The 26,826-nt window shown below is 37.2% G+C and overlaps 1 protein-coding gene across 1 annotated transcript in view; it reads right to left on the reverse strand.

Moving 5' to 3' along the window:
* LOC150104387 (uncharacterized) overlaps positions 1-26,826 on the reverse strand; it is a 382,513-nt gene that overhangs the window by 102,997 nt on the left and 252,690 nt on the right. The window contains exon 8 of the mRNA XM_090396468.1: positions 9,706-9,816. Within this exon, the coding sequence (XP_090252594.1) occupies positions 9,706-9,816 (111 nt within the window). The remainder of the gene's footprint in view (positions 1-9,705; positions 9,817-26,826) is intronic.

Genomic DNA, 26,826 nt, shown 5'->3' on the forward strand with positions numbered 1-26,826 from the left:
TAGCAAGTAGAGAGCGAAGTTTAGCTATTATTAATATAACAAAAGTTACGTATCGGTGTTATTTAGATGAAACATCCTAAAGTGCTGCGAGAACCAGGAAGTCATTTTCCTTTGATCCGCCACGAATGGCTTGAGGATAACTAAAATGTGATAAAAGGTGTAATAACCTGTCAACTATGCAAAAAGAATTAATAAAATCAACTGCACAGAATTAATTATCTCACAAGGCATTGGATTTACACTCTCTACTGTTTCACTGATTTAAAGAATCATTCACATTTTGTTTTATATAAGTGGTTGATTGATTCGTCTAGAATAGTGGCAAATACTGATTTCTTAAATTTTGATACATTGACAGTAAGAGTGAACTGCCCTCTCACATCCCACAGAGGATGGTTTAAATTTTCCTGATCCATTTTCTGATGGCAGGTTTATATCGCATGAAGAATGGGGACTTCGGTAATGGGTGAAGCATCCAACTACAAAAATGTAGCACGAATATTGACAACATAGCCATTCATTTTCATACAATAGAGGGGGATGAGTACAATAGCGTAATGCATATTGCAATGCGCGGTTACAAGCTTCCTTCCTGGCTGGCTTGAACGTCGGTAGTAAAATAAAAGTAGTCATAAAAATGCAGCGCAAAATTACCACACGAAATCAGAGGAATGCGTGCAGAAAACAGGAATTACAGCGAGAAATTACCCTTTTGCCCTAATTTATGACAAATGTCTGTCAATCATTTTCTCATTCGCTGAAATAAATTCGCACTGAATCATTCACGACACAATATCACCATTCATGTATACAACGAAGGACAGGTGCAATGCGTCAGCTATACAACATTATTGTGTGATTAGAGTTGTAAAGTTTCAGTTTGCTATAGTTTTATAGACATAATCACTGCAACAGCTGAAATATCGGAGCAACTGACGTGCGAGTGTGCTAGTCATGCATGAAGAAATGTAACCTTGAATTCTTCTTTGATGCCATTTACTTTGTGCATCGCTCTTTAAGACTTGGGGTCAGTACCGAGCATTTCGACAAGCACGAATGTCTGACACATCGAGCAGAATTGCTTACCAAATGGTGCAAGTTTCCTGCAAATACAAAATAAATTCACTCGTTTGAGGACATTGTTAAGTATTTTACCAGAGGGGGGGGGAACATGAACTGCTTATAACTGAACCAGTATCATGGGTAGTGACACGATTCCAGGTAAAATAAAAGCCAACTGTACCAATTCCGTTGGCCTGGCATTTACACCAAAACAATTTACTCCGAATACGGAATTGGTGCATTTTACAGGTCATGTGTACGAGAAGCAAATAGTTTACGAGTAAGGAGAGAAGCCAATTATTCCATACGTTAGATGACCTTTCTGATATATCTGCATGTCGAACTAGAAGTCCCAAGGGTGAATTTCACACGGAAATGTCTTCCCATAATCTTAAAAGCCAAAAACTGTCAAAAAACAGAAACCCACCTAAGAGGATTGAGCGATGACGCACAATTGGTGGTACTACCAGTTGAAACGGAGTGAGACGACTCGTAATATAGAACGCCATTCTATCCCCCTCCCTCTCTACCCACCCACATACCGTGCTCGAATTATTGGGTAGGAGGAGGGTGCACAGTTACATGCATCTTAAAATGATAAACCGAAAACACTGCATGTTTTATAACAGTTATTAAAAAAAAAATTCGATTAGTGTCTCACCTGAAACGATGAAATATAATTGCTGAAACAGTTAATTTACTACTCCAGACTTGCTTCTACTTTTACCGAGGTTAAAAGATTCCCTCACCAACAACCTTCCTGCATTTCTGTCCACAGCCATAGCAGCTCAGTCAGTAATGACGATGTCCTGGGTTCGAATCCCATCCAAGACGCCATAAGCCTTTGTAAGGGCTTTTCAAATGAAGATGAATAAGCAGATTTCACAGGGAGGTTAAAGTGTACTCCTCCTTTCGGAAACTCGGTTTTTCATGCCACAAAATAGGCAAACCGATCAGTAGAAAGCCAGTAAATTAATACAACCTAACAACCCTACCTATTTCAGGTCAACTGGGCTGAATTTCGAGATCACCGTAGGAAACGGTCATATTCTCGATTAGGTCAAAAATGGTTCACTGAAGCGGCCTGTATCTGTTGTCTGAAGAAATGCACGAGGGTCTGTAAAGCCACTTTCATTTCAGTCCGATTAAATGACTTTCTTAAAGGCAGTGGCGGCTCGTGGCTTGAAATCGTAAGGTTGCTGCAACTTTCGAAATATACATACACACTGTAAGTACAGTGTATACGTGTTTGGAAAAAACATCAAAATTATGGTAAAAATTAAAATAATAATAATAATATTGTTTATTATCGATAAAAGTATACAGTTTGGTATAATTCAAAATTACTTAAAAATAAAATCCATTATCATAACCCCAATAATGTTTAAAATAAAAACTATAACAAATGTTATGTCTTTAATTGTAATGTCCAAATATTTAACACGATATAGTAAACACGATACGCACTACGAACACTCTACTACTGGTGCAAACTGCATATAAACAACAGTGGAACTGCGTGACGGACAGTGCCGCATTACGCTAATAGCTCGCATCTCACTATGACGTGCATATGCTTGCACGCGTAGCAATATGACACTGTGGTAAACACAGTGCTGCTAGCGTCCTTCGTCCTCCTAAGTGCTACAAGATGGATTTTTATTATTTTTTATACAAAACAAGAGAATTGTATAGGATTGTTGATGATAAAATTAAATAGTACAAGCAAATATAAATAACTTAATAAATATATTTATATATCGAGAAAAATTGGGGGTGCTGCAGTTCCGCAGTGCCTATACACGAGCCGCCGAAATCAATTGAACAATGAGATCTGACGAAGACGCTTTTGGAGAGCTTTTCGGTGTTTTCAAATCTGTGTTCTCGTCAATACCTTTTTAAAATAAAGCTAACGGATCGATAATATTCACTTAAAATCGAATTTAATTCAGTTCGGATTTGAATTCTGTATTCAATACTGTATTGAATTCTTGCAATGAAAAGTAGTCAGTGACTCTCTACAGTGCTTGGATAAGGGTCGCTGCTGTGACTCTTGCTGGTTGTAAGAAAGCGCACGCACTAACAAAAGGTCTAACGTAGCACAAAGCTGGACTTCTCCCTCCCGTAAATTAGGAACAGATGGGAATGGGTGAAAGAAGCCGATTAGGAAAAAGTGCAAGATCAGTCCATTTAAAAGTCTAAAGAATATTTCAAACCTTTAGGAATCTGGTGGGAATCACCGGTCTGCACATAAACGCCAATTTCGACGCAATTTACAATAGCTGATGCTCTAGTGTTTATATTTAAATATAGGTACTAGGCTTACGACGGTTCTTATTCACTTCGTCTTTCTTTCATTTCATTCTTCTTTCCTTTAATTTATATATTGAGTGTGGTAACGATTTGGGTGTTAAGTATGGAAGCTCTAAATTGACACCACAATATCGATAAATTAAATGAGATAAAGTTAAGATGGAAGTCGATTATTTTGATACAAAAACGCGCGCACACACTGAAAAAAGCGACCAAATATCTCCATGTTACAAATCTCTAGGATGTTTCATTTGCATTATGCACTGCTTCATTCTTTCCGTAATTCTAGATAATCATGAATTATTTGGTGCTAATGCAGGTTAATTTATCAGAATTATTGATTCAAATAACAATCATAGTTCTTCTATTTCTACTAAATGAAGAATAAGACAAAGAGATACGGTATCTCCGAAACTCTTTCCATCTCCTTACAGAAAGTTTTTCATGAAAGTGAACTGGGGAGAACGGTGGAGTAAAAATTATCGAATATTCTGGCTTATCTATGTTCTATCTATGATAGAGTTCCTGTGTATAAGATCACGAAATGAAAGGAATTGGTTCACGTTGATGGTGAAATTGGACTGAGGATAACCTAAACAAAACAATAGTAATGATAAATGATACCATAAAAGAATTATGCTGGAAGATGGAGGAGTGGAGAAAATATATTCATATGTTACATGAAAATAAAAGATAAATAAACAGAGGTATACACCGAAATTGGATGACTTTCGCGAAAATTAAATATCTAGAGGCAATATTCTAGTTACTTCGAAGAAGAAATTTTTAGAACAACGTGTTTCATCTGCGATCCCACATAGCAGTGAAATCTGGTTTAGAAATTGAGAGTCGCCCAAGGAATATGCTTAGTGTGACGCTGAGAGGGCGCCCTCCCATTTGACAAGACGTTATCGAATATATGATCCATCAAAGTGAAGATTGACTAGACAAAAATATAACAAAGGAAGATGGCCTAAATTATTAGCAGAATGGAGTCTGTGGATGGTAGTAGATAAAGATCCAGATAGAAGAATAAAATTACAATGTTGTTTCAATGCATATAATATTACAGCTATTTTGTGCAAATCGTGAACGAAACTAAAAATCACCATTTTGATGTAATGTTAAGATCGGGGGTCAGATGAGTCATTCTTTGTGATGAAAAAGAGGGCGTTTTTTTTTTTCTTCTTTTCTTTTTCTAAGAAAAAGTTATTCTGAGACGTTTCAACAATTGAATTCTTACAGTCCATAAAAGAAATGCTTAATATTTATATAAAGCCTTTCACCATGTTAACGATTATCGTATAATTAAGCCAGTCATTCATTCAGTGAGTCCTATTTTACTGTCATGTTAAAAGTATGTGACATTCTTAGTGCAAATGCCTTTCTAACCACCACCAGCCGTACTGAAGTCATGTGATTACCTCTGTTTCCGGTAGCAAGCATACCATGCAGAAATATGCGCGACACCAGATTACGACAGTGTGGATAGAGCTGGTCGTTATGCACGTATTGTCATCTGCTTTAAAAACTTAATGGCGACTGTGTTGCTGTGTACAAGGCCGCTCAATGGAACAAGACAGGGAGAATTAAGAAGAGAAAGCGTGAACGATTCTGAAAAATCTAGAGGACGAAATGGAAGGGTTTTTTTGGGGGGGGAGGTGGGCACAATCCTAGAAAAAGCCACAATATTCACCGCACTTGGACTGCATAATTTCTTTCTATTTCGAAATTACCTGCTGCCTGCAGAAATACTTTTAACTTAGCAGAAAAAAGTAATATCATTTTTTTTGAAAGTTCGAAAAGAGCTGAAAGTCATGCAAAAGGACCGCAATTAAAGACAAGTTGCGTTTATGAATATTTTATTACTAAAATCAGGTTACCTCACTGTCGAACAGCACGGTGTCAGGGATATTTTCCAACCTCAAAACCGGAGAGAATGGTATAGCCCTACTTGATTTATTTTGTCTGTGCGTACGCGTAACAATTTCGCTTTGGCTAGCCAAAATCTAATGAAATTTGGTCAGGATCAACTCAAATTTGTCGAGTTTTGGTTTCGATGGGGCCATTTCAGAGGGAGGAAAATGTTTAAACGTTTAGAAATTACAGAAAAACTCTTGTAACCGAATTGACAGACACGAATGCTATACAAACTTAAAAACCGTTTTCAAACAGGGCGGAGAAGGAGAGATGGAGAAAATAAATATGTGCAATATTGTCCCCCCCCTCTCGTGTGTGTGTGTGTGTGTGTGTGTGTGCACACACGCAAACATGAGGTGTTTCAAAATTATGTATACATACTTTGTGTATTTCGTTAAGAATATGAATGAGTTTAATATGCATTCTTGCTTAAACCTAAAACACATCAATTTTCCACCCGAACAGTGGATAAATCGCACAGGGAATGGTTTTGAATATCAATCAAGGTCTGGTGGATATTCAAAACCATTCCCTGTGCGATTTATCCACTGTTCGGGTGGAAAATTGAGTGCTTTAATACAAAAAATTGAATTAACATTCCCGAAATATAATACATTTTTTAAATTCATTTCAGTTTGAGCTGAAAACAACATTAAGTTCAACTAGTGTAACTTAAATCCCATACAACGTTTTAGCAATTATCAGTAGACAATATCCAGTGCAATACCCACATGGACATTTGGAAATAAAAAAAAAACCATTGACGTTACTGACAGGATGGGTGAAGCACAAGTGCTTTTCATATTCCCCTTTATCTGTAATGAGTTATTTGGGAATGGGAGATTTGTGAGCAATTAAACTCGCCCTCTGAGGGCAGTAGTGTTAGCTATGATCAGTTGAGAGAAGAATAGCCTTCGGTCTTTTGTGTTTGTAGTAATCAGTCTCATTGTAATTGACAAACGTCCAAAAATTATATTTTCTGTAATTTAATTTTACATTGGTGTATAAGTATTATACAAAAATATTCTTCTAAAAATTTGAAATTTGAAGAAATTATGTTTATTTTACAAAATATAATAAAGATGTCCGATTATTTTATACTAAATAATAAATATTTTTTGAAAGTACTACAAGACCAAGAAACTCATTATGATATAATTCACACTCAATTAATCAAGTAATCCACCACAACTATAAAGATCAACATTGTTTGCCTGCTCCACATGGACATTTATTATTCTTTTCAATCATCATTGTTTTGTTTTTCTATAAAAAACAACAAAAATTATATAAATTTAATTTAAAAAAAACTACCTAAACAAAGGAGTTCTACAAATTCTAAAGCAAAAAGAATAATTTTGATAATTATTGCAGAGCATCATTTCATTTATGTTCTGACAAAGTGCTATATTTTTATAGATGAAATAAAATGGTTAGTCATGATTCCAGCAGTCACAACAACAACAAACTAATGACTTCACTCCTTGATGACGCCATTTCCTTCTCACAAGAAGTTGCAAGCCAGCAACATCGGCGGTTCCACAAGGGGAAACACAAAGGGATATTTAGTAAGGTGGCCTTCGTATATTGTCCTGCATTACACAGACCGACAATGACGCACTGGCAAATTAATTACTGTAAACAACTGTCAAAGCATTTTTATTTTATTTAATTTATTTTTTCTGAAGCGAAGGGAAGACTTTATGCTGTGAACGCAGGAAACAGTCAGAAAGAAGGGTAATGAATTCTTAATTAGACAGCATTCCAACTGCAACCCGGAAAGACTACCGTACACATATTTCCTCGTGCGCTGAATTGTGCGAAGTTAAACTTCTAAGGGCGAAGTGAAGTAACAGATCTGCAATCCTTTACCCTCTGCGAGAACAAAGCGAGATTTATTACAGCGATTTGCAAACAGCCCATCACCACCACCATGTCATATTATCTTACTTACCAAACACAAGAAAAGGCATTTTTGGAAGAAACAACGGAGTGTCGTAGGTGGTGTATAGAATCCACGCTTACAAGAGGTTCAAAAATACTCATCACCGTCTACTCAGTGCGACTGACTTTCCCGAATCGAGTGTTGGCACGGCACAGTACATAGATCCTGACGTTTTCAACCGTGCTTCGCTTCAATTCTTGCTTCGCCTCACCACCTTTCAGTAAGCTTAATATTTAAACTGTAATGAGTAACATGGAATCCTACAAGTGAAGTTGCTTTGCATTTCGACATTCAGCTTCTTGTAAAAAATTAGCACGGGGAAAGGATGCGCTCGTTGTATTTAAAGAAACAGATCGATTGGTTAGCTCACGTGTTCAAATAAGTAGATCTGCTCTGACTAACTCATTTTGAGGAAATTTGCAGTCTGTATTATTCACTGTTTTGCTAATGAGTTACACCCTTAATTTCAAGTGAACAATTGAAATAAAAGCTTGTTCATTTAAATGTGCAAATAAGAGTTATGATAAAATGTAAGCTTAGCGATCTTTCATTATTTGTATGCTTGTTTATTTCCATAACGAGATTTTTTTTTTTTTTTTTTTATGAGCCCAAATCCTGTTGTGGTTGAAGAATGGATACGCTATCTACTCCATTTGACCGACTAGGATGGACATTGCACTCTCTTTCTCTCTCTGATTCCTTTTCAATAACTGTAAATTGTTCCATACAGAATATATTATAAGATGATAAAATATAAACGGAAGTTAAAATGAATAATTAATATTCGCACTTTTTAATAAAATCCGTCATTGTGAAAGATTGCGCATGGATGGAACTTTTTACATGTTATAGATTACTCGCTTCTATACAGTGGTGCAGCTAGAGCTTTTGCGGCCTAGGGCGATTCCTCAGTTTACCGCCCCTCTCAATATACACATTTTGGTGTGTACCAAAAATACTACAAAAAGTCAAAACAAATTAAAACACTGTGTTTATGTTTATTTTAGTTGTAAGTATAGTTGTTAAAAATAATTATTAATTAAGTAATAAAAATGACTAAGTTAACATAAAAGAATCGTCGAAAAATAAAATTGTATCTCACGTGAAAGTGTCGCCCGGGGCGGAACTCCCCCCTTCCCCCCTAGCTACGCCACTGCTTCTATATACAATACTGCTGCGTGAAAGAGGTGATAAGCAAAACAAAGAAATAAAAAAGGAAAATCAGAAGACTGGATGATTTCTCATTTAGCGTTTATAAAGTTTAGGAAAAGAGCTTTATCGCTCTTTTAGTTTTATTTAAGACAAACTAAAAATGGTTTAAAAGTTAAGCTACGAATATTTGTCTCGGAGGCTCTGACCTAATAGGTTCATCGGTCCGACCTCATAACCCACAATCCGTTCACTGTACACGCGGGATACACCTGTTCAGGAATGTGGAATGAGGAAAAACTTTCCTGCCATAAATTCCAGAACTTCACGCGGCAGTTTTGTTCCACTCAAAACTTTAAAGGAATTAAGAACGCGAGTTAATCTCGACTTCCGCTCTTGGTTTTCTGAAAGGCGTAGAAGTTGTGGACTGAGGAGGGCACAAGAAATCAATCACACAAGGCAGACACTTGAAAAAGCTTCTATCGAAAGGAAATGCACTTTGTTGCATTTGAAACTGAGGCCAAAGAATAGGATAAAAACTCATTTGCCCAAATATATTACTGACTTTATCCTCCGTTTCTTTTCATATTGATTCTTCCTTAAGTTTGGCGAAAATATATTTTTCATTTCTTCCTCGGACTTTTTAAAAACCGATAACTGCATTCGTAGCTAGTGTAGATTTTAGACCCTGAAAACTCAATATTTCCGTTGTCTGAATATGGATAAAACTTCGTAAATGACATTATTAGTGAGGCATACTGATTTGTACCACTGGACACGAAATCATTACTTTTTGCATGGTATCCTATTTGATTATTCGAAGTGGTGTTTGGATCCAACTTGTTTGATCTAATTTTCATTTTTGTGGTTTTTGATTTATTCTACGGGAAGAATTCACTGACGTCTAAACGATTGGCTAAAAATGGGACCTTTACTTGGATTTCCCATTATTATTATTATTTTATTTATTTTTATTTTTTTGCTTCCTAACGAGATTCGAACCATGGTCCTTCCAAGGGGTGTCCATTTTTTGACTTTACTCTTCCATTCAAGCGCACCACTAACAGAATAAAGTTAATTCAGGCGAATGATTTGAGAAAAACATTACATCAATTGATTGGGTTAATTTTTAGTGAGAGCGGCAACGCTCATTCAGCTGGTATTTAAAAAAACTTCCCGACTGTTGACGGAGAAGCTGAAAATATTTCAAAGGCGATATTCAAAACACGACATTGCATAATAATACTAATATTGCATCACCCAAGTTATTAGGCGAGCATAAATAAACAAATTAAGTGCTAGATCATATTACATACATTTAAAGCTTTCCTTGCGGCTCTGCCGATATCGTTGTAATCAGGATGTTCTTCGGAGGTCTCAGCTGCCAACTGAGAAAGATATCGTTCATACTGGACTAGCCTGTCTAACTGCAAAGAAAAGAGGGGGAAAATGTGTTAACTGACTGAAAAGAAATATCTTTTTCTCAAATAGATTGTAAGCTGTAGTTTTTCTAAACTCATGCATTGTGAGCGGCGTTCTGTATGAGACATTTTCAATGACCGGCGTGACCCTACACTGTCACTGCCATGATGTGGATCATGGAGCTTTCAATTGTATTTCCTAATGTTTATGAAAATACTTTTCATTCACACCATTGCCAGTGAGATATTCCATCTAAGCAGTTGGAATTAAAATGAAAACACAGCAATTAAAGAAAATAAATAAAGGAAAAAAATAGAAGCAAGCCTGTAAGAATTCTATTGTTACCGATCTTGAACAGCCTTTAAGTTGATATTGATAAACCAATTTGTTCACACTGAAAACACATGTACTGCAAATCTCTAAGTTCTCATTATTTTTAAGTATTCTTGTCAATACATACACTCCTTGGGGAGAAGCAACGGACACCATAATGTGAGGTGTCCGTTGTCGTGCTGTATCGTGTCATATGAGAGACAGTGGTCAGTTCGGTAGAAACACCACAAAGTAGGAAGCATTGCGTTGTCCAAATGTTCAGATACCTCTCGGAGTTCAATGTTCGTGACAGTACAAACAGAGGCCCGAGGTCAAACCAGGACCATACCATCACAAATCCCCCTCCGAATTTCATAGTTAGGATTACACTCCGGTAAGACGTTCACTGGGCATCCGCCATACCCACACCCGTCCATCTGCTCTAAAGGTTGTAATGTGATTCGTCGCTCTATAACACAGCTTTCTAAGCTGCCCGCATCTTTGCACCGCTGAAGAAAACGCCACGTTGGTTCGAGTAATGTGAAGCTTGCATATTGCGGTCCAACCATGGAAACCAATGTTCTGAGCTTTGGTTCCAAATGTTTTTGTGCAGATTCGTGTTCCAGCCGAAATTCCTCATTCGACGTGTCGGTAGACGAATGGTGGTTTATTCAGATTATCCTTCGTAGCATATCCTACGATCAAGTTCGGTGAGTGTAGTGGGTCGTTCACTGCGGGTAGCACTTGCTTTTATCCACAGGATAACAGCCAAAAGGCTGCGCTAAGCCAATTGTGTTTGCAGTGAAAGAATAAAGTTGCAAACTTGGATGGCTTGTAATGTCTCAAAGACATCATTCTAGATGACTTCACGCTGGGAAGGATTACGGGAAACCTTTAAGAAGTCAGCAGAATCACTATTACTAGAGAGTCTGGAATCTCATAACGCTGTATCCATCTTTGGGCAGCGTTTCAAAAACCAATGGAATATATTCCAGACGTTGCTAAGAGGTCGCCCTGGTTCTACCACTGCAGGTCATCTTGCTAGTCGGCACCATTCAAGCGCGGATATCTCGACAAACTGTTGCAAGACGCCTGCAACAAGTAGGCCTGTACGTCTGCATCCACGTATCCAGCTCAACGAAGGGCAAAATTTCCAGTGGTGTTATATCAATAAAAATTGGATAAAACACCAATGGGCTAATGTACTCTTTACAGATGAAAGTCGTTGTCGTCTTTCCACCGATTCTAGCCTGAAAGTTGTACTCCTTGCCATTGTGAGAATATTCTTAAAGGGATAGATAATGAACGCACCGTGCTACAAGTGCTTTTCAAGCACTTGTAGCGCGGTGTGTGAGTGTTCCGTGGTGCCTCAGGCGAAGAATTCGTTTTTATGGATGACGATGCCACACCGCATTGTATACGAGCAGTGGACTTCTGGAGAACGAGGATATTAATCGAATCGAGTGGCCAGCACGCTCTCCAGATCTCAAATCCCATAGAACACGTTTGGGACGCAATAGGGAGACGCATTGCTTCGAAATTATCCCTACAGAAAACAGACAAGGCCTTATCCTTGCTCTTAAGTCGGATCCATTAAAGTCGCAAGTTTGTTGAGAACTCCTGAATCGCTTGGTGCTAAGCATGGTACGACGTTGTAAGAACTGCATCGCAGTTCGGGGTGGACATATTCTATACTGAAATGTCTCTCCCCATAGTTTCCTGTAAGAACTGTATATTAATTCCTTAACTTCTTCAGAAACTTGTAACTTTTGACAAAAACGTATTACAATTTAATTTGTACGAAATTTATAATAGATATTTTTTGTGTAATATAATTTATTAGTGTGCTGGCAATAAATTTATGACCAAATTTGGCCGTAGTAATGAAAATTTTATTGATATTAAGGTATCCTCAGCAAATAAATAGAAAAAAATTCATTAATTATACTTTCAATATGTAATTTTATATTGGTTATAATGTTTATTAAAAAAATATATTGTTACTTTAAGTCACTTAGAAAATTATTTTGATTTTCTAAGAAATAATATGCATTTATTATTATTTTATAGGAAATAGCAATTTTTAAACCTAAATAATTATTATTTATTTATTTTTTAGTATTTCATATTTCATTATGATATAAATCAACAAATAATCAGTTTTAACTCTTTTAAGGATGGAAATACTGTCTACTCTAAATGGATATTTATTATTCTTTTTTCATTATGTTATGCTTTTTTAAAAAAGACAACGCTTATTAATAAAGTTTGTTTAAAAACAATGTTTATTGAGAAGTGTATATAAATTTCAATACACAAATCTACGTAAACAAATTTCTACAACGAAGCCTGAAAGGAATAATTATGATAAAATTACTTATTTGTTTGTTCGTTAAAATATTTTTATAGATGAAATAAAAAATTCTGCAACTTGTTTTAAAATGGTAACTGTCAAAGTACTGTATTGTATTTATTCCAGCCAATATGGTCATTAAAATGAAAAACTAATTCCCATAATCTCAACCCTACCAAGTTAAACATGCGAGGGAGTTATCCAACAGATTGTTTTTCTTTTTTGCTACTTTATATTTTACAGACCAGACGGATAATATCACAGAAATAATAATCACCATCAGATAAATGAAACTAGTTATCCCGGATGTAAGGAAAGTGCCTTTAAACTCGACGGTTTCTTTCTTCAAACACGCGATGCTATTTCCTTATCTGTGACCTATTTTCGCAGTTTTGTAATAATATCACATATCTTCCCTTCGTTTCTTTGGCTTGCAAGGTATTTGATGTTTTAATACACTGATATGCCATACGGTTGATATCATGAAATGGCGATATTCTCACTCCCCCCTCACACACACACAAAAAAAATAAAACCTCTTCTACAGCACCGGTAATGGCGAACATACATACTAACTTAGGAAGGGTTGATGACTATGATATGCAAGGTTTCACTCCACTAGCATTCCACTGTTACATTTCTGTTCTAATAACTTCTACAGTCCTTTTAAGTTCCTTCCAGCTCTCCGGACTGATTCATTTTTAATCGTGTAATGTTGAACTAATTCAATGTAAATCCATTGGCAGATTCGGCCTTATAAAAGAGGCACCAGTTTTAAATTTATGAATGGCGTTGAGGGGGAATAAAATGGTATTTCAAGATTTTTTGGAAATTCTTGCATTACGGCAAATTATGAAGCCATTTGTAATATCAGATAATGAGGCTGATCACTACAGTTAGCCGAAATTTTTGGAATATAAAATAAATTACTTTGCTCACGAAAATCGATGAAAAATATGTTAGTTATAGACAAATACGAATTGCTCACTTATACAAAGATTTATTTCAAGAAATTCTGGAATCGACCAGTTGCATATTGACACATTTAAAAGACAGAATGCAAAGGAAACCTCCGTAACTCAGTCGGTATAGACGAAGCCCTTTGGTCGGAAAGAACCGGGTTCGATTCCCGTCAGTGACGTGAGGAACTTTATCTGGTCTCCTTCGACGAAAGGGGAGTTAGTCGGTCTCATTTTCATCAAACTCGGAAACTCGGGTTTTTTGTCCCACAGAATAAGCAAACCGGCTCCGTGAACAAAAGCATCTACAGACATAGGACACACCGGGAGGCATAGGGCTAACCACCTTATTCTCGGACGAGTACGGTTTGCAAGGGCTAAGGACAGCTCCGTAAGGCCACTAGGCCTAATACATAAAAGGAAGAAGAAGAAAATGCAAAGGATTCAAAGAGCAAGTCATTATTTCGTGATCCTCTTGGAAAATGCTTCACTCGGTTCACGCACGAAAGGGAAATCCTCTCAGCTGTGAGGGAGAGAGAGCGGAAGGGGGAATACAGCAAACGTAAGATGAATCATTTTTGATGGGTACCTTCAAAAGAAAGGGCAAAAAATGGGAACCATTGATGGAAAGGGTCCGCGCGGTTAGCCTAGTGGCTTTGCGCTTCGCAACCATATGCCTGGGGAAGGAGTGTCCTAGGCTCGATTCCCGTCGCCGACGTGAGGAGCTAAAGGATCTTCCTCAGCCATAGCCAAGTTTGCCGGTCTTGGGCGTGGACAGCAGAGTTTTTTCTGCCAGTTTACCTGGGGTTTTTCATCCCACAAGTAGGCAAACCGGCCCCGTGAACACACAGGGATACAGCCAGGAATACTTACAGGCATAGGGGTGACCATCCTATCCTCGTACTTCGGTTACGAAATCCAAGCACATGCTTGGAAGGTTGTGGGCCTTAAAGGCCTGTTAAACCATAGGGATAGGATTGATGGAAAGGTAGCGAACACACCAATGGACAGCAATAACATTAAGTAACGGAAATGAAGAGGAAGAAGAAGGATTACCGCAAAAAAAAAGTCAAACGATAAAGGTTATGAAAACGGTGACCAGAAGGCATTTTTTTCTCGCACTTCAGTGTAGGAGGAGTACCAGCACCAATTAAAAAGATGGCCGTTAGCGAAACTGATGGATCAAAATTTTTGCCGGTGCGTGATGTTTACGTTACAAGAAAATAGTGCAGTGTGTCACCCAGTATTAAGCTGCAAGCTATTCTTAACTTTTAAGATATATTCAATTTCTCTGTTCATTCTCCTTTAGTTGATTGTCCTCCTTCCCCGAACCAATTCATTAAACATTTTAAATATTATTAATGATAAAAAAATTGCAGTTTAATTACACATTAAGCTTTGAGGCAGTTAACAAGTTTCATTTGTGCCCTGCATTTCCAGCTGTTTCTTATAGATAGCAGAAGCAGCTCAGTCGAGATCTGCAAGGAATAAATTCGTGCTAACGGTTGTTAAGATACACCATTGTTTCTTTTCCTCGTTCGCAATTGTGGGCCGTTCACACGCTAGGTCAGTTGCAGGAGTCACAGTAGAGGACAACTCGACCCTGAACGTCAGTCTCGAAATGCCATTACGACAATGTAAACAACTTTAAGTGGATGGGGGGGAGGCATCTGGATTGCATTACGAAGTTTTCTTTGCCACGACCTAGTGAAATATTCGTCTTAATAATCAAGCCACGAAAACAGTTTTGGGTCACACCGAAGTACAATAGCTGTTAAGAGTAACAGTGGTTTCAACTGTTGCCAGCGATAGTTTGGTTTCAATGACGTCCATAGAATCGCGTATGAAAAACGGACTATAATAATACGGATGATAATTACAGAAATTTCGAAGGTAAAATGACGTGCGCAGATATTACAGGACATTTGTGTTAAAATGCGTGGTTATTACGTTTTCCCACAGACGCTAATTTAGCAAATTATTCCATCAAGGATACCCAATCGGCCAAGTTCGTGTGGACGACAGAAGCACGTGCGACCGAACGATGCCTCTAATCGAATCGTAGTGTCGTCCTCGACACACTAACGATTTTTGCTTTTCCTGCTTTAGGCGATCGGATCTGGTGTGAATTCACGTGACACAGAATTAAGAGGCCATATCTCGGACTTCTTTTTTTTTTACCTTCTACGTTGTAAAACGTGGAAGGTAAAACCACGTGGACATTTTTCAGTTCGCCACAAGGCCACTCCGAGGTCAAACTGTAGCAAAAGGAATCTCAAGGCAGCTTCTGTCCTCCAAAATTGGAATTGTGAGAGACTTTCATGGAGGGGATTTATAAGACGACATTACATCATTCAACTTTGGCTTTCTTTCTTGTACTTTTTTTTTTTTATTAACATCAAAGAAGAAATGAAAGAAAATGATTATTCTTATTAAAAATAGCTTTAGCTTAGAATTACAACATTGGAAAATAAATATCTGCTGTACTGTGCATGGGCGTCAGCAGAGGGGGGGGGGGGAACGGGGCACTTGTCCCCCCCTAGGATCTACTTGTGGAAAAAATACCAAAAAATTAAATAGTTAAATAAAAATTTATTGATGTAATTATTTGTCTCCAAACTTTGCTCCCCGTCCCCCGGAAAATTTTCTGTGGACGCCCATGGTACTGTGTAATGCCAAAGCAATTCACACACAAAGTTTCGACTTCTCATAAACTTCCGATCGCTTTGGAAATCAGCAATCAATCTACCATATACAGTATATGCACGCTGGTCCGATTGAAAAATTGAAAGTTTCTCCCTGGTGAACGGCAAGGGATGAGAATGCTGGGGATCATCGAGGTTACAGCTTTAGAAAATCTTGCTTAGATACCGTTTGTCAAATGCGCCCTTGATTAAGTAGGATCTTTAATTGTAGAAATCGTTTACTAATCGCGATAGATCTTTAATGTTGTGAATCATTCACTATTAGTGAATGAAGATATTAAAGTTAATTATTCATTAAAATCTTCAATTCAGCGAATGACTTCGGTTATAAAACTCGGTACAGCATTTTTTCATGATTATTTATTATTAATCTTTAGAACTATTTGAACGATAGAAGCGACGACATTTAATCTGCCTAATCAATAATAGCCGCGATTGGAACAGTGTAAGAGAAGACAATGTCTGCATACTAAACAAGCCATTTGTTTAGTGTGCAAGCCATTTGGGGTGAAATTAAATTTATTTAAATAAATAACAAGTGTCCTCCTTTTCGAAAATCTGCATGAGAAAAAATACCTAAGAGAGCAGAGGCTTAGTCAAAATGTTGGTGAGGAAGGTCACCGCACCCCACTCGAATTAAAAGGGTGCTTCTGAAGGAGTCCAATGACTGCATAGGCACGCCCTTGTGTGGTGCGCAGGCGACAGACTTGGGACACGTGCTCACTTCTTCAAATGAAAACAGCAGTTTACAATATGAGCAAAATAATTACAGACTGTATACACACCAATGAATACAATAAGTTATTTTGTTCTGCATGAAAAAAAAAAAGCTTTTTGTTTCTCCAGCATCATAAAAGGAGATGCTAGATTCTGCTCTACGGATGATTTCGAACACTTGTTAACATGGTGTGTGCAACATATTTTTAAGCAAAATATATCTCACACAACCAAGCATTTTTCTGATATTAAAAAATGGTGTTCATTAAATATAACTCTTTACATTACGATTATCACATTCGTTTGGTTCGAGGCCGTTGCCTCATCGCCTACTTCTTTTCCTCACACTGTGGAGTGGGGGGGGGACAATTTCAGTGGGCATCCTAGGCTCTGCGAAGCCATGCTGTACCTCAGTGTCGATGCCACTGATACTTATTTAACTCTGCATTCACGACCAAAGCAACTTGTATTTAAACAGAAAACAACTTCTCTAAAAAAAAAAAAAAAAAACTGAATATGTTTGACAAACTGCAAACAAATTACTTTTAATATTTTGAACATGTGGCTTAGTATTTACCATATTAAAATATTAAATTTAATTAATAGTATGAAATGCCTATTATTCGAACATTAAGAGTGCGGCCGGATAGTTTTTAAGGGGGGAGGGGAAGTAAGTTTGGCTTCGTGACGGAAGTTTACACAATAAAAGAAATTTTAGCGAGTGTGCTGTTGTTAACTGCAGAGGTTCACCAGCTCGTATCTTTGTTCTGAGGGCCGGAAAAAAACCCACCACATTTCAGGACGAGCTAACTCGGCTTTAAAAGGTATTGAAAACATTTCTCGTGAGTTCGAAAGATACGAACCCAGGTTTATGTTTATATTAATTCCGGAAACAAGAAACACACACACACACACACACACACACACACACACACGAGGAGAAAGAACAGTCATAAATGAAAAAGTGTGTGATATTTGAGAAATAGGAACTCTATTAAGTCTTCCGTAACGCATTTATACATAATTCAATTGAAAACAGTTGCTTTCAAAATCGTATCCAATTTTCTTATTAAACCCAAGCCTGTTTTAATGCATTTTAAAATGTCTTCATGCAAAGAGTATTAAAATTCATTTGAATCTACCGTAGTATTCATGTTCAGCGAAATGTACACTATTAAACGCATTAACAGTACGACGTCCCACTTATTAGGTAGAATTTTTAGCTTGCCATCAACCGTAGTAATCCGCAGAAAGGAACTGCTCAGACATGCACCGTACGCTCTATTTCCACATGAAGGCGATGTTGTAATCGTGTTACACACTGTGTAAACTCGAACAATGACAGAAAAGCGAAACACTTACATGAAAGTAAGCTCACAACAAGCTCACTGCATTGAATTTCACATCCTGCTGACCGAAAGTCATTCGCATGTGTGCATTGCTGTCACGCAAAAGTACTCATAACTGCAACTGAGTAAAGCTATCATGGCATTGACATATGCGAACTTAAAGTGACTATTACAAAATTTGACCACACGAATCCAAATGACAGCAATGATTCCTGTCTAATCGAATGGACATCAATGCAATTCGTTATCTTGACCAAAATTTGTGGTCAACTCGGTGTTTAGTGAAAAAGATGAGCAAAAATTTAGATTGAATTGTGAACGACGTCAATATAATTGAATTGAATTGTGAACGACGTCAATATAATTGAATTGAATTGTGAACGACGTTTGATAGAACCCAAAAGATTCTATCAAGAAATGCACATTTTATGACCATGATCGTATTTATGCTTGTATTATAAAATACAACCCCTTATACTACCCCTCCCCAGAACACAAGATCAAAACATTTTTAGAGTAAGATGGGTGATATTATAATTCCAGGTTTTAAACTTTCGGCAATATTAAATTGGATTAATGACTAATATTATTTAATTATCTTATAATTTCACTTGTATTATTAATTAATATTAACACTTATTCTTTATTATTAATGACACCAATTTAATTATCATTAATAATTAATGCATTTTGTCAATTTTTATTGTGTTTACGACCCATGAAAACTGTAAATAGTACATTGGTACCGTGAGTGGGCTAAGGATTTTTTTACAATATTTCATTATTTATTTTTATAATTTTTAGATGGTCTGAAAACCCTGCTAACATGAGGCCTAACGTGAAACTTTTTCAAACCAATCAAAAAATACACTTAATTTTTTTAGCATCAATGTTGGAAAGAAAATTCCTCAGTTTTGCTTTACTTAGATGTAATGCGAAGAATCAGTTGTATCTTCTACGTCTAATGGCAGCTCAAATGGAAGGAGGGAGGAGAGAGAGGGTTCCTTTATGAGAAGAGCTTCACTTACCACGATTTTCGATTATAGTGTCCAGGTGAAATGACTCTTGTGCCAGAAGGCGATTAAAACATGTTTCTGAAAGTTGCCGAACAGGAAATAACAAGTGAGAAACTTGATCCTTCACTGTAAGGAGCTGATTTGCTATAATTGACTTATTGGGGACGTTTGCATTCCCAACAGCCACATATTAATAATCTCAAATTCTTAGTGTCTTTCTCTCTCTCACAGTCATTTTAATATTACTTCTTCAAAGTATGGTTATTACGAACACTAAGTACTTGTGGAGTACTTCTGGTTTATTATCATATTTTAAAACATTACTTTTCGACGCCAAACTTTTTTGCTTGTTTGTTTTCTGATTAGCAACCCGGAAATAATCACAAATTTATCTGTACGCGTTTTTAATGTCTGTGTAAGTACCTCGGAACAAGCTGTTAACAGTGTCATGACCTGTCCGCCACCAGCCTAACCTATTAAAAGGCGGCCGCCTGCTCGGTACTCAATTTGCAAGGAACTTTTAACCGGATCATTTGCCTTTTTACACACATTAAAATGAGCAGTTTCTCCTTTTAGGAATAAAGTCTTTTTTTCTGTGTGCATTTTCACCAAAGGTATTATGACCTACGTTTGACCTGCAAGCAGGCAAATCGTAATTAAAAAATCACGTAACACTGCTCTGACACACACATTTCACATATTACCAAATATGGAAATCTTTTAACAAACCAACAACAGACTGAATCTCAGAGAGTGACATTCCTAAAGGTCTATTTTCAAACAGTATCATTTCTAGCCAGAGATATATCACTTACCCGTGGCATTCTACAGTGCAATTTGCTATGCCAATTTGTGCCAAAATTTGTTAATGGTACGAAAATTTCAAACGCTCTTTTCTTATGATGGTGAAAATTATTATTAGGAACAGAACAGCAAAATGAATGCGAGTGTACAAAACTCGATCTGTAATGTAATACCATCGGAGTCAAGAAGAACCATTCGTTTCAATGGGAATATAATCTTTAGTCTTTTTTTAATCGTTAATACATGATAAATTCCTGCAATTCCATCACATTTGCTTCGGTGAATTCCTGTCAGTCATCACCACCTTGTTCCATCACATATCAAAGTAGGAGTCAGGACCAACACATTTATGTGGCATATGTTCATATTCATGGAAGATAACTGTTCTGCGACATGGTACGCTGTCCTGTTGAATTTTCCATCATATACAAGGTACTTTGGTCGACGTAAAGGGAGGGTACATGGCTGACAACTATCTTCAAGGAGGTTTCACCATCCATTCATTCCTTGGTCTGCTGGTATCGAGAAGAAAACTAAGAAATGCGAGTAGAAACCAGGATTCATCCCTCCATGCAACTTTTTTCCAGTCCTTGCTGATGTTCCGTTCCCCACCTTTTCCATAGCTGCTTTTTTGTTGTTGGACAGACAGAGAATGTGAAGGCGACCATTTAGGTCGTCCTCACTTTCGAAACAGTGTCTGACAAGTGGTGCATTCAGATGCAGTCCTTAAAGTGATCGCAGTCCATTCATTGTCACACCATTCTCAGGACACCGCTGTAGGTGGCCATCCATGCTGTGCAAAAAATTACTTGCCCATCTCGTTTCCACTAAATGTTTCATCCTTATAGTCGCTCAGGATCATCTTTGTCCATTATCACGTACACACACTCCTCAGCGGACACTCAGCATTCGACAACAAATTCATCAAAAAGATGAATTCTATTTAGACACGTGGATATCTGTAGTGTTTTGACCACTGAGTATGTATTATTATTAGGGACAACTGAACCTTGGATAATTCGTTTACACACACACACAATATCAAGAAAAATAAAGAAAATAAGGCTTATATAGAGAACACAGAGTACTTGAGGTCTATAAAAACTTCAGTTGCTGTTATTTACTGTGAATCAACTAAGACTATTAGGCCAATTCATTGTGCAGAGATGGAATTCGAATCAGGGGCTTTGCAACCGAACTCTATCGATAGAGTTCGGTTGCAATCGATATCTTTGATATCGATAGAGTAACGAAAGCTTTCTGCAGAAGGGAGTTTCAGTAAATTGAAAGATAAATGCAGCAATATCACAATGTCCAAAGTTATAAAAGAACCATGACGGAGTTAAGGTTATTAAAAGAGCACAGTATTAGTTTATTTATTTATTGTTTTTCCCTAGCTGCTTCGTCTTGTTTTTATGTAAACTTAAAGTTGTATAATTCCGACACATTTCCTGCAAAGACAAAGTTTGTGGTTGGTCAAAAATCCACTTAAAAAAAAAAAAAAAGTAAACCATTATTGAAGAGATAGTTATTTCCCCACCCCCTTCCTCTCCATACATGTCAATGGGCATTAATTTACCTTCATGGCCTGCCAACCATGAATTAACAATAACAAATGGCTTATAGGAAAATACTTTTTCTTTGGCCATATTTATCGTTCATTATTACGAGATTTGCGGCACCGACTAGGATATGAAACAAAGTAAACACAATTTCAAGTGTTTGTTCTAGTTCGTCTTTGTAATGCGAGTATACAAATACCTCGATCGCCATCAGGAATTGTGCGTGACACCGCCAGATAAACTTGCCAAGATAAGTAATCTCCATCCGGTTAAGCATAAACAAATGAGACAGTGAGATGAGCATATTACGGCTTTAATAGCGGGACCACCCAATACGCACTAGCATTCGTTGCTCATCACTCCACCCTGCTCAAATATCGGCATATCCCCCCCCCCGCCAACCTTCCACCTCACGAAAAACTCTTAAGAATACCCAGAAGAGCTAGTTGCCTTTGGAAAGCATTTACTGGAGAAGTTACTTTGTAGACTGTATGTCACGTGCTGAGAGGCTTAAGACAACACACAGACGGTTTAGATAAATCACAACACCCCCGCCGATTAGCGTGACAAGAGAATAAATGACATTTACAGAAGTGAGGGATGGCGCTATTTCCCAATAACAGCATTTCCTTCTGGTGATTTGTGTTTACAATGAAGGCATCCGAAACGTGAATCTTTTTTTATTTTATGGAAGTGAATCGAATGGGTATACACACACAAAAAAAAAAAAAAAAAAAAAAAAAAAAAAAGGAATGAAATACTCTACAGAAATCACAACTAAAGTCAATAGTCCTTGATAATTATCATTTTCAGCCGTCGTAAGATACCATTTGTACTTCACAACAATTTAGATATTCATATCAGATTATAGAAATGATTCCTATTTTGCTTTCAATAACTTGAGCCTTCCAATAAAATAAAGATAACATCCGAAATCAGTTAAATAATCAGATCCCCGGGGGTAAACATGGCTACTAGATATCAAAATAATATCTAGTAGCCACGCACTATTTTTCGCCTTTATTGGCTTAAAAGCAGACGCATGCAACGGTACTCCTGGACAGCTGTCGGAATGTGATGGAGTCAATTTGATCTCCGCTTGTATGCAAGCTGTTCAAGTAAACATAATTATAGAAAGAATGTACTGACTATTTCCATCGCTGTTTATACATGGCATGCTACATTTGTGAAAGTTCCAGCATTCATCTTATTGCATGTACTTTATTTTTTGAAACATGTTCGAACACCAGCAGCGACAAAGCTTATTTATTTTGAATCCATTGCAACAAAGGATTTCTGCTGTCTTGTGTGGGAAATTGCTAACATTAAAAAAAATCTGAAACTGAACTGTGTTTAATTCTGTTGCTATACTTCCACACAATAGTCGTGTGCTCATCTTGGAGCAACGGATTTTAAATGAAAGAAAGGCAATTCTGATTTTTCGAGACGAAATATGTACCAAGGAAGAAATAGATAGAACTGCTAAATGTAACTGAGGGGGGCAAATAATTCAGTGATAAATGATTGTGCTGCAAGACCACCTTCTACTGGAGCCCAAATTGACTTAAACCATGTTTAGCCTCGTATACATTCATGGTGTATCGAACTCTTGACCCATCCATAGCATACCACTATGTGGTCGCTACCTTTCGGGAGTGGGTTGCAATAAAAATAAAAGGTTCATGATAGTCTGATATATTTCTTATATACGGCTGTATGCATCTTGTACATTCGGGTGCTAGATTAGAGAACTAATTTCCACTTCGACAATATTAGCTTTCCGAGTGGTAAATCTCAGGATTTAAAACGAAATCCCTTTTTATATCACTGATGGATAATTTCAAGAAACAAATTAGTTTACGAGGAACTCTGTTCACTTAGTCATGTTGATAATCTTGGATTGTTAGAATAAGCTCCAATTATGAATTCAGTAGGCTCGAAACCGTGTCACATTAGCAATGCCAGTTATCCTATAATTGAACTCAATGTTAAAGAGTTACTGTAACGATTGCATTATGCTCGATTGTCGCAAAATAACTATTTAAAAAAACAAATCAAACGATTTACTAGATGATGACTCCTCCCCCTCCTGAAGTAACTAAGATTATAATTTAGCAGCAGAGGTTCATTCGAAGATATTGTCGAAAATTTTCCAGCGGTGAATGTTGTCATGGGAACTGTCTCCACCTGAACCCTACATCGAACACAGAAAATTGGCAGGAGTTGCTGATCGATTCGGGACTCAAATCCTGAATCTTTTCCCTCTGATTTATTAAGCAGATAAAATATTATATTAATTATTATTAATTATCCGCGGTTTCTGTGCAAGTATTTCTTTTGCATTCTTTAAAGTAAATTTATAATTATAGAATGAATGAGTCGGACAAATATTAAGCGTTCAATTTACATTTGCTAAATGTAAACTTGACAATCATTAAACAAACTCTCAGCTGCAATCAGTTCCACTCCTTCTCTCCTTGACTTTTTTTAACTTCGTCAAGTATTTTCGTCAGCACAAACAGATAATTTATTTAATCTGTTGTGGGCAATTTTCTTTGTCAATTCTGAGATAAAAGTGGGAGTAATGAGGAATTTAATGAGTCATTTACCTAGATTGCAAAGTAAAACGGTGGAACAGATAACAGTGATTGAAATGGCAAACTTAGCGAGACAACTGGTCCATTCCAACATCGGAATAAACAGAATCTAACGCTGATAACAAAATTTCCTAAAATAGTATCTCGTGTAAATGCGCCGATTAATGAAAAAGCGACAGATTGGCTGCAATTTCGGAACTAGTTTTTGGCTGGCATTACTTTGGTTAGTATTTTTATGGTGGATGCTGCGATTTCAGAGAACTTTCGAAAATTAAAGCACTAATTAGTCACTTCTAAATTGACGTCAACCCCTCTTGTTCACAGTAATAGATGTTTTCTTTTGAGAATGTGGATGATATCACTTTATTTATATTATGTTTTCGAAAGTATGTAAATCAGTTGATTGGCTGAACGGAGCGAACGATAGGGGCATCTGTGAGATGTTACTCTGTCCCATCCCTTACGGCGTCCTTCCATTCTGATCCCTTTGCGTTGAAATTATCAAAGGGCCTTAAGCAACTTAAGAAGACGATGCTCTACCTTTAGTTGAGGTCAGCTGAACGATGAAGAGACGGGGGGGGGGGATCCCCTATAACTCTCCCTTAATTTTGATCCGACTGGACTGAAATTCTCGAGTGACCTTAGGAACGGAAAAAAGTTGTTTGCGGTGAATTTAATTTCGTAAGAGTCAGTTGAACGATATGATCTATAAACATGTCTGCTGAGTAAGAGGAGGAGAAGCAACTTTTTTTTTTTTTTTTTTTTAAATGTGGCTATTTTCTCAAAGTACTTCAGTCCTTTCATTAACTACATCATATGCTACGAAATTCACAAAAAGAACCGAGCCTGGGAATAACGCTAATCGGGGAGTCTCTTTAGTATTTCGAGATAAATTAAAGTATTTGCATGAGTCAAGTAGCAAAGTTTAGAAGATACCAGTGTCTTATTAATAAACCTAATCCAACTCGATTTTCATTATGACGGTGGTCAGAGGGCAATGTTGTTGAACCGGGAGGAGCATCATTGGTGTGAGAATAAGAAACGATAACCAACTTACTTGGCCGAGTGAACAATGTATCTGCTCGCCACTGAACAAGTTGTGGGTTCGCATCACACTGTGGCATAGATGGCAAAGCCTTTTAATTGAGATGGGAGTTTTGAACACATGTCTGTATAGATTTAGCGAAATCTAATTTAACTCTTTAAATTGCTGACAATTAAAACTTCTCTATAACTGCCGGGGGTGGTTTCAGTCGTGACTTCTCAATAATAACAATGGTTATAACCACAAACGTGAATTATTTCTACAGACATGACATGAGTTTCGAAAGTACATTTGCAGTCTGTTTTTCTTGTTTCTTTGTAATATTCCCTTCAATAAAACTTGAATTATCTCTAACTTCGATGTCTGTTATTGTAAGAAATAACTACTGAAAGATAGCGCTTACCTCTTCTGTTGTACTTGCACACTTAACCATTTATAAACTAAAACACGCACTTACACACAGGCAATTGTCCGATTTAAATTTATCTTCATAAAGAAAGAGGAGGATGGTTGTACAACTTTGCCATCCAAATACGCTCTCTCTCCATCCAGCCAATGTGTGTCATTAACGACTACGCGGTGACATCTCGGCGCAATTGCGCCACATACTTCGCTTTAGGACGAGTTCTTATCTAAGACGTTTAAAACAAGATACGTATGCGGGTACATCCAACCTATAATCCTAAGTTGATGAGGATCGGAGAGGAGAGGGAGAGACTGGATGAACGTGCTAGTTAGGCGTCTCTCGAAATTCTTTTAGCACACATAACGGGTAAGCTTAGCTTATCGGGTGTAACCTTTATTTTAATGCCTCTTCCGCTTTGTTATGGGCCACTGGACTGCTTACTCTAGAAACAGCGCATGCCACAGAGAGGTGGGGGTGTACATAGCAGCACGTGAACCGCCCGGATAAACGACGAATAAAATGCGGCGCTAAACTTGAAAGGTTGTCGACCGAGTTTATCGGCATTTCAGATTTAAAGTATTAAATCGAAACAATTTGTTAGCTTTTCTTTTTATTGTGAATCAGCAAATCACTCTTCCCTACCTCGTAATATCACTCACTCCACCCTTCCACTTGACGGCTGAAAGCATCTTGTGCTTCGCTGAATTCGCTCACATAACGGCAGTTTGGAATGAGGGGTACTTTCTTAGTGCCAGTGGAACGCGCCTTCAGTGCTGAAAGTTTAATACTGAAGTGAATGCGGAAGTTTTGTAAGAAACCTTTCTTAATTCGGAACACGCAACTTACACACACTCTGCTGCCCTTTTCCTGGTACATAAACACACATAAATAAGCCTCGTTAAAAGTATTTCAAACGAAAGAACCTTCGATCCAGAGAATGAGAACTTAAGACTCCAATACGTATGAGTTTAACCAATTAAACAGCCTAACTGTTGTTTATTTTTGATCACAGCTGGATAAAAAAGTGATTTATTTCCCATTAAATTGTTATCTAAATGGAGAAACAAATGCTCGAAAACTCCTGTAATGAGAGTAACATTGATATTACTAATTTGTAACACAACATGCGTTGACAAATGCGTGGACACAGTTCGGTTACAGCGGATTTTGCTTATTTTTAAATAGTAAAT

This window comes from Typopeltis vanoorti, chromosome 8 (genome assembly GCF_054136105.1).
Source record: "Typopeltis vanoorti isolate ZY-2024b chromosome 8, IOZ_Tvanoo_1.0, whole genome shotgun sequence".
NCBI lineage: Eukaryota > Metazoa > Arthropoda > Arachnida > Uropygi > Thelyphonidae > Typopeltis > Typopeltis vanoorti.